Source organism: Arachis duranensis, chromosome 8, assembly GCF_000817695.3.
Source record: "Arachis duranensis cultivar V14167 chromosome 8, aradu.V14167.gnm2.J7QH, whole genome shotgun sequence".
Lineage (NCBI taxonomy): Eukaryota > Viridiplantae > Streptophyta > Magnoliopsida > Fabales > Fabaceae > Arachis > Arachis duranensis.
In genome coordinates, this window is record NC_029779.3 from 43,374,644 (window position 1) to 43,393,297 (window position 18,654).

At 32.0% G+C, this 18,654-nt stretch overlaps 1 protein-coding gene across 1 annotated transcript; it reads right to left on the reverse strand.

The window, feature by feature from the left end:
• Positions 1 to 1,717: 1,717 nt before the first annotated feature.
• On the reverse strand, positions 1,718 to 3,408 carry LOC107463118 (transcription initiation factor TFIID subunit 8). The gene has a single exon (XM_016081859.3). It carries the CDS (start codon positions 3,023 to 3,025, stop codon positions 1,871 to 1,873), a length of 1,155 nt encoding a protein of 384 aa, XP_015937345.1. The 5' UTR covers positions 3,026 to 3,408; the 3' UTR covers positions 1,718 to 1,870.
• Positions 3,409 to 18,654: the final 15,246 nt, after the last annotated feature.

Genomic DNA, 18,654 nt, shown 5'->3' on the forward strand with positions numbered 1-18,654 from the left:
ATTTTTCTATGAATAAATAAATTAACTTGTCCTATAAAGACAAAAATTTCTTATTTAAAGGCAGCAGTTTTGAACAATTCACTAATTTATTCATATTAGAAATCAGTCTCACAAGAAGGATTAAAAATGTGACCTTTCCCCATACAATGGTGCAACATCGCCGATAAAATGGCCATGTATCAACAGAATATCAGAGTCCCGCATAATTACAGCTGTTTGTTTTTTTCGTGGCATTCCCACCCTCTTCTTTCCCTTATCTCTGTCCAGTTCCTTCCACACTTTGTCAAAAATTCATTCGACAGTCCCCATGTCAACTTTCTGTACAACAATCATCAAACACACATGCGGCATACATGGTGGACCAAAAGGAAACAAATTATGACCAAAAACATCGTTGAATAGTACAAGCACAACAAGAGTCAGCGTAAACAACCATTTAATTTAGAAGCAGCAGCTCATAGCAACACCAAACATGGGATGAAATTTATAAAAGAAAACAGAGACAACATTCATTATTAGTAGAAAACAGGAGAACACTTTTTAACACAAATTTACGATAAATAAATCATTTAACGCATTGAGAGATTTAGAAAACAACAAGAAGTGAATTCAATCAATTCAAAGCTACAAACTATGTTAAATGCAATAAAGTAGAAGGCACATTACCCCAAATATTCTCTTCAAACTCATCTGACAACCATTTTGCAAGAGTTAGCACAGGACACTCACTTTCAGATTGGGAAGACTAGAAACCATCACCATAATGAATTCAGCCATCAACTTATATAAACATTTGGAAAAAGAATGAAGATTTTCCTAATGCGTGCCAAAGGACAATCATTAAGGTTTTAAAGTTATCAATGTATTGAGTTTCAAAGGATTCCACTAACAAAGATCTTAATGGGTGCCCTTAGGACACACAATAGCAAAACCTTAAAAAATTGTGATTATAATATGTTAAACCAATATAACAGTCAGAACATTAAAGCATATATATGCATGAACTGAAATAATTGATGCCAAAGAAATCAACGAATGAATATCATGGAATTCCATACTTATAGGATGAGCTCAGGCTTGGATGCTGAACAAATTAACAGAACAAAGCTAAGCAGATAATAAAGGAGGATTGCTGTTCTGAAATTTCAGCAAAACAGTACAATCAAAACAGATGATGATAACATTAAAAGAAGGTTCAAGTTGAATTCTCAGTAAATCAAACTACAATCTCAACGAAAAAAGATTTTTCAATGACAAATTATTGGAATTCAGGCAGCAGACTGTGAGACCACTTAACTGTTGAACATCAGTATTCAGATATTACAATAATAAGGATATCAACCAGTATTATGAAAATCAGGAAAATTGATACTCCAATATTTTGGAATTTTTGGTACATTTAATATTTAATGTTTTGGATACAATTCATGTCTAAATGCATTGAGTAATCAATGAACCAAATTCCAAAGTGATAGATATTTTGGAGCGGAGGGAATATGTGAATACAGAAAACCTAAATTTACAGGAATAATCTATCACACCAGTTCAATATCCTAAATCTTAGATAAAACAGAGTAATGTAGTCTTACCTTTTCGATGAAATGCAGAGACTTCCGAAACCTTTCCCTCAAAATGGGGGAAGCCATGCAATCCCATTACATTGATATTTTTTATAAAAGATGAAATAATATTAATGAAAGATAGATAAAAAAATCAATAAAGATAAAAGAATAACAATAAAAATTCGAACACAAGTCACAGCTACAGAAAAAAAGGTTTTAATTAAGACAAAAAGGGTTAACCCTTGAAGGTCTTCATTTTTACAAACTCAATTCTTACATAATCCAACAAATCCAGTCAATAAACTAATCTAGAACAGAGTGAGTTCTTGTGGGTTTTCCATAGATTGTTTGAGAATAAGCTCAGCTCTCCTCTTCTTATCATCCCTCTCATCTTCTCTACCAGCCAAGGCCGCTGTTCGTGAAGCATCCTTCTTCTGATTCCTCATATCCAAGGACTCGTGGATAAGCTTTTTTCCAGCCCTGAACTTGAAATAAACAGTAGGTCTTACAGCTGGAAGAACTGTTCTCCCTTGCATCCCGTCATCTTCACACAAAACACCACTACTCCTCATCATCTCAATTGCAGGAGCAAATGCCTCCAACACAGAAACATGATTCGCAATCATATCAACATCATCAGAAAGCTTCCCCGGCAAGGGAACTGGAGAAACATCTTTATTATCCACAGGAGCCTTAAGGTAAGGGTTCTTATCACCCCCTTCACCTTCTCCTTGTCTAAGTGAAGCACCACCCCCACTCGGCACAACCACATTAGAAGTCGTATTGCGTGTTTCTACTGAACCACTACACAACAACAACCTCTTCTGCAAGCTTAACAACGACCTCTCAGCCTTTCTACGTTGCCTGGCCTGTTCAACCTTGTCTTCCCGGGGATCACAAGTCCTCTCATCCCGCATAGGCGTGTGAATATAAGTGTGAGGGTCCGGCAATGCCGGCAACCAAGGCGGTATATGCTTAGAAGGTGGTGCCTCCCCCATTTGCAAGAAACTAGGGATAACTTTCCGCTGCCGAATCACTGGAAAATTCGGTATTGGCTGAGCAAAAGGAACCTCATCACCGCAATTCACAAACCTCATAAGATCCCTAACAGTTCCTGAACCTAAAAGGCATTGACTTTGACCAGAACCTATGAAACCCTTGACCTGTTCTAAATCCTCTAACCCTAGAATCAAATCAAAGACACTACATTGCGATCTACCAGCAAGGTTAGCATAAAATTCAGCAATTTTCCCCAAGTCAATAAGGTACCTAATTGTGACATCGGAAAGTGCTTCGATGGCGGAATTCTTGACGCCATTAAACCCTGCAGATTCGCAAATCTGTGCCACGGCTATTCGAGAAACCGCACGCCCAAACTCGTCAGATGAAGCTCTTCCTCCAACTCCTCCATGGTCGATGGTCCGTCGATTAGGGTTTCCATTAGTGGGATAAGTGAACCCCATGATCACGGATAATTTGGTTAAAAGAACATTCTCATGGTGAAACTGGAAATAATAATAATAAAATAAATAAAATAAAAGTTAGATGAGTGGTGAAACCATAGAGTTCGGGTTTCGGGTTTGTAATAAGGGGGTCTGGGACCGAGTGGAGAAGAAGATGGTTTGGAGCGTTTTGGGTTAGAGGAAATCAAATCCTCTAAATCCTCAAGGTCTAGTGGTTACTAGATTAAGACTTTTAATCTCGTGTACACTTGTGGGAGAGAGTTCAAAAGCAATATGGCAGATTAAAATTAGGTTGCAGAAAAGTTGTCAAAAAGACTTCTAAGTTAGCTAGGACTAACCCATGCAAAGGCATGATATCATTATCAAAATTGATTACAATGTGATAATCAGCGACAAAATGTTGTATAGGAGTTTGAAAATGGCAAGAGGAAAGTATGTTGGTAATGAGAAGTCTTAATATAGAAAGTTGCGAGACTACTTGCAAGAACTATATAGAAGTAATCCTAGTTCAATTGTCCTTTTATCAGCGGAGCCTATTCCTCAGTTACTTCCACTTTTTGATAAGTTGTATGTTTGCTTAGATGCTTATAAATAAGGATTTAAGACTGGCTGTCAACCATTGATAAGATTAGATGGATGCTTTTTGAAGAAGTATTACGGAAGACAACTACTATTAGCAGTAGTACAAGATGACAACAATCACTTTTAAGTGATTGCATATGTAGTAGTTGATAATGAGACTAAAGCTAGTTGGACATAGTTTCTAGAATTGTTACAAAATGACTTAGGCAGTGCTGCTATTGAAGGGTAGAACTTCATTAGTGATTAGCAAAAGATATCAAGTATTGGATTTTTAATCTAGTTAATTTCTTTTACTTTTTTATCTCTTTAGTTATTAGTTATAACATCGAGCAATGTTGCATAGGGTCTGCTGCCGGCTCTGAAAGAAGTTATGCCGAACGCGCATCATGAAAAATGTGCAAGACATATTTAAAAGAATTTCACTAATAAGTATAAGAGCAAGCAGTTAAAGAATGTTGTCTGGGCTTGTGCTAAGAGCAGTACATATGCAGAGTTCAAGGAGAATAGAAATAGACTAAAGAGGGTCAATGAGAATGCATGAACTTACCTAGTCAAATTTAAGGTACAATATCATATGAAGAAAGTGGGGGTGCATCTAGGGAACAACACATGTACTTGTAAAATTTAGCAACTTATAGGTACAACTTTTAGTTTTTGTCCCCATTTAGTGTTGGGTAGAATTTACTGATATATGTTCCTAATAAATTGATTATAATTCAAATATGCTTGTTGTGCTAGGCATCCCTTGTGTGCATACAATGACTGCATTAGCAAAGTGAGGAGATAGACCAGAGGGGTATGTGCATCAATGGCTAAAGATGGATGCATTCAAGGTTACCTATACTCATTTCATAAGCCTTGTCAATAGTAAAGAGTATTGGGAGAAATTTGGCTAACTAAGTTTTATAGCCCCAAGATTAAGAGGCCAATTGGTCGTTCTATTAAACGAAGGAGACCTAACCCAATGGAAGATGGACCTAATGGAACAAAGGTCAAAAAGACATTCAAAGTTGAAAAATTTTTTGCTACGCTTTTAAAGCGTGGAGAAAAGTTGAAAAAGCGTAGCAATAGTTTTTTGTCACACTTTTTGAGCTACCAGCATGCTTTTAAAAGGGTCACGTCTGCAAGAATGCTGGTTGCTCTATCGCCACGCTTTTGGTAACCTATTGCCACGCTTTATTTTTTGCTACGGTTTTAAATATCGCCACGCTTTAAAAGCGTGGCCATGCGTGCCAGATATGGCTACGCTTTTAAAACGTGCAAAAACAAGATATTGGTACGCTTTAAAAGCGTGCCAATAGATTTACATATAGCTATGCTTTTAATGCGCGCCAATAGCGAGACATGTGGCTACGTTTTTAAAGCATACCAATAGCAAGAGAGCAGAGAGCAAAAGGGAGCCTTATACTAATAAAAGAAAACCCTATCACTTCCCTTTCACATCAATAAGAGAATCTACGAAGCATATATAGCAATATAAGGCATGTTTTTTTATCAGACAAATGTGCGAATATGATATCGCATTGAAATTTTCGAGGCCCAAAAAATTCCAAAAAAGAAAATAGAGGAGAGAAAGAGAGCTCACGGTGGCGAAGGGAATCAGACATGACGAGGACGTCGACGATGTGACCAATGCTACCCTTGCTCTCAAAACAGCTCCACGGAAGGGTTTCTTTTGGCCATCAACAGAGAGCTTGCGATGGATGGTGAGCGCCGAGAGAGTCACCATCAGCGAGAGTCACCGCCGAAGGAGCAGCGATGGTGGGAGTTCCAGAAGAGAGAGTGACGGCAGAGGCATTGCGAGCGCTAGGGTTCTTCGGAGGGCCGGGGTTCTTCGTGGAGGGCTGCGGTTCTTCGAAGCTTTTAGGGTTCTGGGTTCTTTAAAGGAGAAAGGGGGTTCTTTAATTTCATATATTGTTATTTGAAGAGAATTATTTATGTAACAATGTGTCAATTGCTAACTTCTGGTTCTGGGTTCTTTGAAGAGAAAAAGAGGGTTCTTTAATTTCGAATAATGAAGGAGAGAATGCAGCATTTTGATTTATAAAGGAACGTAGCGTTTTGATTTATAAAGGAACACAGAGTTTTATTTTTGAAAGGACCTTTTGACCACGCTTTTGAAGCGTGCCAAAAGAGCTATAGGAAACGGCCACGCTTTTAAAATGTCACTAAAACAAAACTTTGTCGCCACACTTTAAAAGCGTGCTTGTTTCTCCTATGGCTACGCTTTTTAAGTGAAAAAAAATATGGTCAAATCTCAAATCAATTGCCACCCTCATAAAAACGTGGCCATTGACCACTTTTGCCCATACTTTTTAAGCGTAGTAAAAAGACGTAGCTAAATCTCTAATCAATCGTCACCCTCATAAAAACGTAGGCATTGACCATTTTTGGCCACGCTTTTAAAGCGTGACAAGAAAAAAGCGTGGCCATAGATTTTTTTTCTTGTAATGTTGGAATTGGGATGAACAAGATTTATTTGTACCTCTGCTTCTGCTGTGGTTGAAGAAGGAGGATTGAAAATAGTGAAATTGCAACAACGGTGGCTTGCAGAGGAGGTAGTGGTGGCAGAGATCGGGGAAATTGGGTGTAGATACGGGGGTGAATGAAAATGAGACATGAGAAAATAATGTTGATGGGGAAGAGAATGGGAATGAATATGAAAGAATGATAATAGAGGTGTGATTCATGTAAAAATATTATATGATCATTCAATTAAATTCATGTTTTTAAATAATATATTTAAAAGTTAGTTAGTTTTATTAATCTAATAATACTACATTGGATATTTGTGAAAAACTCATTTACATTATTCAATACATTAAAATACAATTCTTAAATTAACTCTTAATAATTTTGTATATAATTATTCAGTTTATAACAAAAACTTAATTAATAAATTACTCTATAAAATATTAGATAAATTACTTTCTAGAACTTAAAGTTTATAACTGTAAACTCCGATAAAATTGGTAAATAATTAGTCAATAAATCGAATTTTAAATAGAAAAATTAAAAATACAAAACTAGTATCAAAATAGGATAGAGTTCGTCAAAACGAGAATTTTGATATCAATTTCAAAATTTTGGCCCAAAATCGGACCGAAAGAGCCGAACCGGTTGAACCGGGCCCGTGGGTCCACCGGATCCAAACACTTAAAGAAGACAGCAGCTCCTTCTTCCCCCATTTGCATGCAACGCAGCAAAACAAATTTGGGGAGGAAGAAGAGCCCCCAAACCCTTAACCTCCTTTAATCCGCCATAACTCTTCCGTCCGGGTTCCGATTGTCGCACCATTCGCGGCCACGCGTCCAGCGCGTTGAGCTCTACATTTGTATTGGATCAATTTCACTGGTAAGCTCCATTTCTGTTCCAGAATCTCTACCCCTCTTTCTGTTCTTGAAATTGAAATCTTATGGTGAGATTTTGCCAATTTTGATGTTCTAGGTTCGATTTAGCTTGCGGAGCTTACTGGGTTTGAGTTGCTACGCGTGTAGGAGCGGTAAAGTTTCCCTAATCTTTAATTTGGTTTTAATTCTATTAGGTAAAATCTTATTTGGAACATACATGTGATATTGGAAGTAAAAAGTGAGTATTTGGAGGTTTATTGGTGATTGAGGCTTGGTTTGTGGCTGTTTATTTGAGCTTGGAGGGTTGTGTTCTTGCTTGTGAGGCTGCCTTGGGTTGAATAAAGTGATCGGCCAAGGTATGGTTTAAGTTTCGCACGTTTAATATACGGTGTTGTGAAAACTTAGGTTAGAGGAACTATAGGATAAGTTGAATTGTTTGTTGTATTTAATGATTAGCCTTGTAATGTTGTTGGAATAGATTTGTTGGTGGATATATATTGGAATTATAAGGTGTGAAAGTTATTAAAGGTGTGCTCTTATATTTATTTATGATGGATTAGGATTGGTGTTTGTTAATAAGGACGCAGAGTTGTGTTGTGGTGGTATTGCATATGCTGTAACTATTTATGTAATTATCGGAATTGCATGAGACCAAGTTTGGGCTAAACTTGGGAATATAAGAAACTAAATTGAAAAATTTGGAACCTTTTGTTAAATATACAATTTATGGCAAATTTTTAAAGTTAGGTTGTTAAATCTGTCCTGCAGCAGAAAAGGTTAAACAGGGTAGTAATTTGTTTGTCTTGCTGCAACTTCTACGAGTTGATTTTTGGAGTGAAACCAATTTTATTATAAAATTTGATTAACTTGCTTTATTGCTCTAAAACTTCATAATTTTAAGAGTTGAGATTGGGAGTGGTGAATTTTTGAATATTGGTGGTCAAAGCTGAAAAGAAACAGATTTCAGCAAGCTATGTATCAATTTCCAATGCTTGTAACTCTTATAATTGAATAGCAATTGGGTTGCAACTAAAACACACTTGTTTCTGGATGAGCTAAGAGTTCTCAAACCAAAATTTAGCTTAATTAGAATTTTGTAATAAAAGTTATTCAAATTGAAAGGTACTAAGCTTGTTGGTTTCAAAAACAGATTTTGACTCATTTTTACTTAACTTCCAGGTAATGTAACTTCTTCATTAAAATTGGTATTAACTCAGAACCAATTGAGAAAGAAACCTGGATGAGTCAAGTTTAACTACATTAATTTTTAAAGTCATTGGATTTAACTTGGATTTTATATTGAATTTTGAATATCACATGCTGCTGCTGTTTTTCTGGTTTTATGCACTGCAGATCAGTCATGATTCTTCCTTTATTTCTAAGGCTAGAGAAATCAGAAAATTATGATCTTTGGTTTGTTAGAAAGCTTATTTCAAGATGAACGCCTGAATATAAAGTTTGCGCAATTCCGAGTTCATTTGTTATATTAAAAACAGAAAAGAAAATAGAGTGTCAAGGATGTCTTAGTGATAGTAATGGGTTCGAGAAGTTAAAGTTTAATCTTCGTGTGATGTGATTGATTTAATGTTAGAGTTTGGTTGATTTTAAAATTATTCGATATTAAAGAGGTTGAGAAGAGTTTGATAAATGGTTTGGTCGGAACCCGGAAAGGGTAAACGTGATGAATTATAAGAGAATGATGTGAAAGCTAAATGAATGCGTGTTGTTATGGCTATAAAGAACGAATGTAAGGAAATGATGATGATAAATGATGAGATTTGAGAAGGACTGTGTGTGGCTGAAATGGTCGATATGGCAAGTTGAGGACGGGAGTTCCCTCTCTTGTCGTGATGCAGATATGAGGAAGGTGGAAAGACACTTTGCTTCGTATTGTTTCTCCCACATTTTTCTCTGGTTGCAAGGTGGAAAGGCACACTCCTTCGATGTGAAAAGGCATTCTCCTTCGTATATTCTCTAGGAGAAGGTGGAAAGGCACACTCCTTCGATGTGGAAAGGCACTCTCCTTCGTTTATGATCCTCCTGGAGATGCGCAACTTAGAGACCAATGTCTGGGTTAGCTACCAGATGTGTTGGGTTCTGGCAAAATAACTGACACGTGAGCTCACGGCCAGTAGGATAGACATTCATCATATGCATATGTGTGCTTTGTTTGCTATGCCTTAATTGGGAATGCTTAATTGATATATATCACCTGCTACTTGTATATTTGCTACTTGTATTATCTGTTCATTACTTGTGCTTGAACTTGTTTGGTTGTTTGTTCCTGTTGAATTATGGATGATGGAGGGATGGAGGAAATGGAAAAATAGTTTGGTGATAGGTGTGGACTGAAATTGAGTAAGTTAGGTAGATTTAGAATACCTACCGCTGTTTATGGCTTATGTTTAGTACTTGAGTTGGATAATTGTATAACGGAGTTTTAGGATTGCCTATGGCATTCTCAGGACCTTATTTATTATACGCGTGGCACTTTACCATGTTGAGAACCTCTGGTTCTCATTCTATATTGTATTATTGTTTTTCAGATGCAGGTCGAGAGGCTCCTCGCTAGGCGTCTGGATCCTGGAAAGCGAAGTAGTCTTTGGGTGTATTTTGGTTTCTGGCTGTATATATGTATATATATGTTTAGCTTACTCTCCAAGTAACTTATGTATGCTGCTCCTCTTAGAGGTTGAGGGAGAGATAGGAGTTATTTTGATACTATAGTGTATTTTGGGACATTTTGAGAACACTTATGTATGTTTAGATGTATATATATATACCCTCCGGCCAGCCTTAGCTTCGCAGGCTGAGTCAGGGGCTAATTATGCTGCTTCCTTGGTTGTCCTTTATTCTTTTACTTATCTTTATCATGTTCCTATTAGATTTCTTAGCACGCAAGTAATCCTTTCCTGAGTGTTGCGCATTTTTATTTTGAGATTTTGTTTTAACTGTTTTTCAAAACTTCTAGTTAAATATCTTTTTCTTTATTATTATATATATATTACTATTCTTAGAGATCGTAATACCTTACTATCTCAGTCTTATGACTTAAGCATAATACTAAATATGGTAAGGTGTTACAATAACAATATTTGGTATTCACGGATTTAGAAGAGTTCCAAGGTTTTAATAGATTTTAGATCAATTTAAAAGTATTTCTGATGTATATACATAATTGAAGGTACTAAGAATATCTCTTAATAGAAAATAAATATAATGCACAAGATAAGATATAAGAGTTCAGAAGATATACATAATAATATATATTAGTTTGGATCAAAATACTTACATCTAATTCTCAAGAAAATATGAAAATTCAGCTAATAGAATAAGTGTATAAATAAATCTTTTATATATAATTTTCTCAAGTAAAAGTATTGGCTCGATTAAACTGCACCATATTTTAAAAATCTTAGATATTATTTTTTTAATGAGGAATATTAGAAGATTAATGAAATTTATTATTTTTAGTTATTCAATAATTTTTAAAAGTATGGACTAAAAGTATATTATTAGATTATTAGACTAAAAAAATTAGATTAATAATTAAAAGTGTTAGCCAAAACATAATAAATTCTACTGACTTTAATTTTTTTTTCAATTCTTTTTAAGTTTAAGATGTGACTCAAATTAAATAGCAGAGTATTTTAAAAACATTAGATACTATTTTTTCAAACTTTCTCAAGTTGATTACTGTTAACAATTAATAATTTTTCACATAATATAGAATTAAAATCCTTTAAAAAGATGGGTTAAGATTGAAACTTTTTAAATTTTAAGAAATAAAAAACTTGAGACAAATGTAGGAAGTAATAGGTAAAATACATTTTTTTCATTTATTTATTTATTTTTATGTTATTTTCCTTTTTTTTTTCATTCTAAAATATTCGTCATTTCATTTTTCTATTCAAATTTATTATTGAATTGTCAATTTAATTCTTAACATATATAAAATTATTGAAAATTATTCTACTAGTTTTCCTTTTTATTATTTTTTAATAATATATATTATCGTTATATTATTATTCTTATTTTGTTTATTACGTTACATATGCCATTAGCCATGATTAATTTATTTTCCAACTCTTAACTTTTGTGCCACAAATAATTGGTGTGGGAGATATCGTCATCAAATTTTAAGGAGAATGCGATCATTATATATAGAGTTGATTTATCCTCCATGCAATAATGTTACTAGCTAGGTAAGAGAGTAAGAAACAGATGGCTTTCTTCCATCACTTTCATTGCTTGCTTTATTATTAGTGTCTCATATGTCATGCTCATCCATGCTTGATAAATGCCGCTTATTATTATTCCAGCTGCCACTATCTTCACACATTTTGGCTTTCATTTTCCGTAGCTAGATTCCTGGCCTATAATCCCTTTTGTCCTCCATGCTACTACCCTTGCCGACTCCCCTTCTCTTCTCAATAATCGTGTGCTTGGTAATGCTCCACGTGTTGAACAGTATCATCATGTATAGACGATGAAATTGAATTTATCTTGACCTAAATTCGATTCTAAATATTGATCGAGTATATTTTTTAATTTTTTTTATTTTAAATCTGATAAAATTTCATTATTTTTAAGTTGAGAAAGTAAAAAGGTATCACATTGTGTAAAATAAATATTTTAAAATAAAATAGAATCGAATATTAAAAAAATATTAAACATACAAGTAGCATTAAAGTTGAGCTTAAAGTCTATTCTATATTATCCATTTTCATCCGTGACCATAGTCATAAATATTCTTATGATTATCACACATAGTAGAATATATTTAAGATATTATATATTAACATAGTATCTGTTTATTTAGTTTGATATTAAGTTGATTTTAAAATTATGGTTAGATTGTATTTTTGTCTATAAATAGGCATCCTTTATTGTACATCAATCTAATAACATATACAACATTTGAATATTAAATTTATTCTTAAATTACTATCATGAATTCTAACTTGTATTAAAACTATTATATGCTCTTTAAGGTAATATTTAGTAGAGAGATAGAGATTAAAAGACTGAGACTGAAAAACAGAAACTAAGAGATAGAGACTGAAATAAATTTTAGTATTTTGTTTGGTGTAAAGTGAGAAACAGAAACTGAAACAAGAATAAAACTCTAATTTAATTTGCACAAATGATAAAATTAGATTAATTAATTAAAATGAGGATATTTTAGGTATAAAATATTATTAAAATTTCAATCTCCGTCTCTAAAAATTTCAGTTTCCTGTGTCCTTACTTTTTGGAAGTATTGAAATACTGAAATTTTAGGAATAGAGACAGAAATTTTAGTACCAATCTCTGAGCCAACAAACATAATACTGTATCTCAGTATTTCAATCTCTATCCCCGTACCTCAAAACAAACGCTACCTAAGAATTTTGAGACTTTTGTTTCAAATTCTCTAAGGAGAACAAGTTTTGTTCATGTTTATATCGCTCCTATTTGGTTATCTTTCCATACTTTAATTGTAACACAACCACTACTACCATCTTATTTTTTGTCTATGTCAATTCTTTTTCGTTTGTTTTATGCACTTTATTATTTTAAGTTCAAGTCCATCATCTTTTCAAAACTTGATTTGTCAATGTCAACACCAATTTCTTTAAGTTTTAATAGTTCTGCCAATATCTTGAGTTTTAACAATTTCACATGCTCTCTATAATTTCATTTGCACCCGAGTTTTAACAGTTCTGCACTTCGAACTCTTGTAATTTCATCTGCATCACAAATTTTTTGCAATTTCCATCTACACCGTATGAGTTGTTTTAACTAGTTAAAATTTACAAGGACTAAATCATGAGTGTATCTTAAGGGTGGAATTGGGCTGGACAATCCAACGAATTACTAGAAAATTGTTTATTACAAATATTTTATAGACAAATTTAATCTTCATTACATACAAATTTTTAGCTACTGATAAATTTTGTCTATCGATAATCATTTACCGACATTTTTTTTTATCGATAATTTATTAGCAGATTTTTCTCTGTTATTGGCAGATCTTTCTTCCTATCCATTTCGCTAAAACGTCATATTTTTTGAAAATTTTTTTGTCAATAACTGGCGTCAAATTTTTCAACAAATTTTATGTCAATAATTAGAACCTAGAAAAGCATTTACAACTCTGTACACATATAACTTTTTTGTCTATAAATCCGTTAGTAAGGTAAAGCAGATTTTTTTTTTAGATTTTTTTATTACAAAATAAACTTGTTTTCATATAAAATAAATATAAATTTAATCAAGATAAATTTTCATCCAATTTTCATCTAACTTGTATTAAAACATTCATCGTATTTAAAAAAATAAACAAGTTCATCGTATTATCAAACTAGAAAAAAGTGCTATAAACAAGCAAGTCAATTCAAAATATCAACACAAGTGTATTAACACATCAATTATAATCCCAGTGTATTTTTCTACTATACTAAAAATATTAGCTATAATCTTCATTGTCATCTTCATATTCATCATCAATCCAAATTTGTGACACACTTCCTCCCAAGTTCTCATCAAGTTGTGATAACTCCATTCCTTGTGCTTGATCCTCGGCATATTGGGTCCGAACTTCTGCCAACGTTTTTAAGTAATTAGTAAGCAAATGACGTAAAATAACCCATTATTCATGAATTGATGAAAACCTTTACCTTATTTTGAACATTTATAATCTTAAAATAGCATTCAAACTTTGGTTTAGGAATGTATTCTAAATCCTCTATGTCATCAGCAACACACTGCAAATCAAAGCACCATAATTATATAACATTTTTTATGGTTATCAGCATAAGATAATAGTTCAATCTTTTTGATACATTTGATGGATGCATAGAAACAGAATATACCTAAAATTAGCATAAAAAAATTAAATTCTAAAATTCGTCATGAAAAACATAATTACAAAATCAGAATATACTTAAAATTTACACAAAAACACGAGAAGTAGATTAGAAGTATTACATTTTACACTTCATCAGTATCAAGAATAAATAAATTTCTAATTAAAATTAGCTTAAAAAATTGAAAAGTTGAGATTAGAGATGGTTACAAATAAAATTGAGAGAGTGAGTTGAGATTAAATAAAAGAGGCGCCAGAGGGAGCAAAATAAGAATACTAAAATAAAATTTATTATTGATAATAATAAAGCTGCCCAAAAAGCACAACATACAGAAAGCTTATTTAGAATAATTTCATGTCAACGAATACGAACACTAAAATGAAATTTATTATTGATAATAATAAAGAAAAAATACAAACACGCATTAATAAAACAGAGTCAGGTAAAGAAAGTAATTAAATTATGCACCTTTACCCTCTGGAATGTCAATATTGTATGGCCCCTCCAACTCCACTAATAAGACGAATCCAAATAAAAATTAAGTAACTAATTAAAATTCAGAGTTAAAAACGAAATCGAAAAGTAGGATTAGAGTTCAAAACTAAAAGCGGTTAAGGTTTCTATACTTTCAAGTTATTAGACTAAGCAAACAAAATAAGTTTCAGGTTGACAATAAACCATAAATTTTCAGTATAAACAAATTAACACAATCAAGATACTACTATCAATATTCTTATTAAAACTATTAAAGTCTCACAGAAAATATAAATATAACAACTTTAGAAGATTAAAATAATTAGATAATCATGAGTGAATAGTTCAACTAAGGTCCCGTCCAAATAAACTAATGATATTGATTTTCTAGGGATAAAAATGGAGGGAAAAAAAGTGTAGGATTAGGGTTTAGCAAATGCCGACAATATCAAAAAAAATAAAATAGAAGAAAAAAGGAAAGACGACATACTTAGATGAAAGAGGAAGGATAATATCACAGCTGACGAAGGCAATTGGCGACGAACGACGGAGGCAGCAATTCGCAGGGGAGAAACAAATTCTTCCATGGCAGAAATAAGTTCCAGGTGGACACTCCTCGACGGCGATGATGGCTGGAGTCGTAGGAAGCGGTTGATGATGACTAAATGACAGCGAATGGTAGTGATGGGACTAACGGTGAGAGAGAAAGAGAAATAGGAGAGAAGTGAGGTTAATGATGACGCAAAAAATAGAGAAGAAGGGTTAACAAATTCGAATTTAGGGTCAATTTTACCAGCGGATTTACCGTCGAAAAAATCTGCCAATAACGCACAACTTGTGACCAAAACGGCACATTTCATTTAATTACCTTACTGTTAGATTTTTTTGTCACTAAATCTGACGATAATGTTCGCACTAATTTTTTTTTCTCTTCAATTATTACCGACAAATTTATCGTCAAAAAATTAAATCCGATGATAATTTTTTAAGAAATTATTGCCAAATTCGTCAGTAAATTTGCTGCTAACCTGCAACACTAAATCCGATAATATTCAACATTTTCTTGTAATGGAAATCTTAAAAAAAATCTTTGTAACCAATTTTAATTCAGTTAGTTTTTTAAAAAATCAGCCAACATCTAAACTATACTAAGAAGAAACATTGGAAAGTATAAAATAGCCGAAATCATGAAACAATAAGAAGCATCAGAAAGTGTAGAAAAAAGTCCATCATGATGTAAGCAAAAAATCAATGTATCCATATTTATTTTTATTATTTTATCAATAAAAAACATCCAAAAGTACAAGATTAAATACTTTTTTTTATATAGTTTTTGCTTGATCTTTTTTTCATCTACCCTAACAACCTCTCAAATATTTGTGTAAGTCTTAGCATTAGGCCTCATTCCCTTATCTATCATCTTCACCTCAAAACACTTGCCTTCCTTTAAAACTTTCCCACCAACAAATTCCATTAATTATGAGGCATAGCATAACTATAAACATGAAGTTGAGTTTGGTGTCGGTTGTGGCGTTGGATTTTTTAGAGGTGACTGGGCACATTGTGAAGTAGAAGTTGTAAGATTTGGGATATGGCTGACTGTGAGCAGAAGATAGAAATGAATGGCGATTAGAGGAGAAAAGTGTGGGTGCACGTATGCAAGAGAAGAAGAAGCAGTGCCAGCACCAAGTGACATCAGCACCTAGAGAAGAAGAAGTAGCAGCGACACCAAAGAAAGAGTGGAAGTGGGAGATTTAAAATGCGTAGATATAATTTGGTGTAGTACTCGTTATTTTGATACTTGACATGTATTCTCAAATTTAACTTATGTTTATATATGTATATATGTATATATACTCTTTATCATGTGCTTTTGGGTAATATGACCTTAAAGTATTGTCTTTGCAAGTAACTATATGACGTTTTACTAGAAATAATTTATTTATGATTAAACCAGTAAAGATTTATATTAAAATCTAGGTATAGAATCAAGTAGATTCTTATGACAAGTAACATCTGAACATTTGATATTGGTCATGATTTGTCGAAGATTGGGGTGTTACAAACAATATATTTTATGTTGATAAAACTCATATGTATATACATAGATAATTTTTTTAAATTAAAATTAAAATTATTTCTAAAAGATATTTGAAAGAGAGGAGAAAATTGAAAACGAAATTCAAAATACAAATAAAATAGGCCTGAAATTAACCATTAAGTTATTCAAAAGTGTTAATCCGCCAAACATTTTGTGTAAATAAGTCTAATCAAGCACTGTGAAATAAAAATTTACCTGCACACCTCTTTTGTTATTTTTTTGTCTTCTTTTTTTTCTTCTTCTCCTTTCTTTTACATTTTATTCTTCTCTTCTTTTGTTCTCATTTTCTATATTATTATTGTCGTCTTTATCTATTATCATTATCACTTTTTTTTTCTTTTTTTCTGTTGATTTCTTCTATTTTTTTTATCATCTTCTTCTTTTGTTATTATTATCGTTGTCTTCTTCTCCTCCTATATAAAACTTATAATAGTAATAATTATTTCTGAGTTGTACAGCAAAAATATTGAGCATAACACAAAAATTTTGATACATAACATAAAATCCAGAACAACAATAGAAATAATTTGAGTTGTGCAACAAAATTTGTTTGGGCTACATTAAAATTTTTTTTGTACTATATCGCTAAATTTATGTGCTAATTATGTATAAAAATTTTGTTGTCACGTAAAAACTTTTTTTATGTTATATTGTCAAATTTATGCATTATGTACAAAATTTTTGTGTTAAGTAAAAATTTTTTATATATTATATCAATAAATTTTTATGTTTTTTAATAAAAAATTTCTGTTATATTAATAAAAAAACACACAAAAGAAAATATATGATGTACACCGACATTAATTTTAAATAAGCTTGTACCAACTTAATTGTTCTTAATTATAAAAATGCTTGTAAATCACCATAAATTATTATATGGCTTGGCTCAAGTGTTACAGGGACTACTACTCATGCATGGGAAACAGCACCAGCAACGCCTGAATTAGTTGTAAGCATTTAAAGAAACAATCAAGAGTATAGTAGTAGAACTAATTTAGAAACTATCAAAACTAAACTCAAGGTTTTCAAACCCAATAGTAGTTGATTTGAATTTTTGTTTGATATTTATTAGATCAGACAAACACACGGTAGAATAAACAGTATCAATTTGTGTGCAAAATGTGACAAACACTAAACACGCCCATCCAAGCAAATGCTGGATAGCAAAGTACTAAAAATTAAAGAATGAAAAAATATATAGGTAATGTTTGGAGGAGAAATAGAGACAGAAAGATTGAGATTAAAAGACAAAAACTAAGGTATCGAGATTGAAATAAATTTTAATATTCTGTTTGGTACACAGTGAGAGACAGAAATTAAAACATGAATGAAATTCTAATTTAATTTGTACAAATGATAAAATTGAAATTAATTAATTGAAATGAAGGTATTTTAGATATAAAATATTATTAAAATTTTAGTCTTCATCTCTAAAAATTTTAGCCTCATGTATCTTTACTTTTTAGAAATACTGAAATATTGACATTTTAGAGACAGAAACAAAAATTTTAGTATCAATCTTTAAACTAATAAATATGATACTAAATCTCAATCTTTTAATCTCTGTTTTAATACTTTAAAACAAATGCTACCATAAGAAACTAGTTTGCTCGAAGAAAGTGAAAAATTTTTTTGATATATATTTTTTAATTTAGAATAAATTATACTGACATATTCTTAGATTTTAATATTAAAAAAAGTTTGGTATAATAATTTTTATTTATATTAGTCAGTATTTTTAGTCAATATTGTATTTAGAGAAAGTCTAGGGACCAGCAATTTTATTGAATTTTGACCAGCATGTAACCAGCAGAAAAAAGTGAATCATTGGATGAAATCTCACACCAATCTTACACCATCAAATTATTATTGATAGTTAATTGATGGTTAATAATCACAAAAGTTGCTGGCCCTAGCATTATATTAATATTTTGTTGGTGTATTCAAACTTTCTTCTAACATCAATAAGATTGTTAGTTAATTAACTGTTGATCGAAAATTACTTTCTTCTAACATCAATAAGATTGTTAGTTAATTAACTGTTGATCGAAAATTACTTTCTTCTAACATCAATAAGATTGTTAGTTAATTAACTGTTGATCGAAAATAATAAATTATATTAACCATATAATACTGTTGTATAATATTACATTAGGCGCTATCTATTAGTAGTAGTAATTTAATTTGTTATGCTTTCCCACCCTAATATTACATTTATTAATTAAAAATTATTACAATATTTTATAAAATTATAAAACATTAAATACTCTA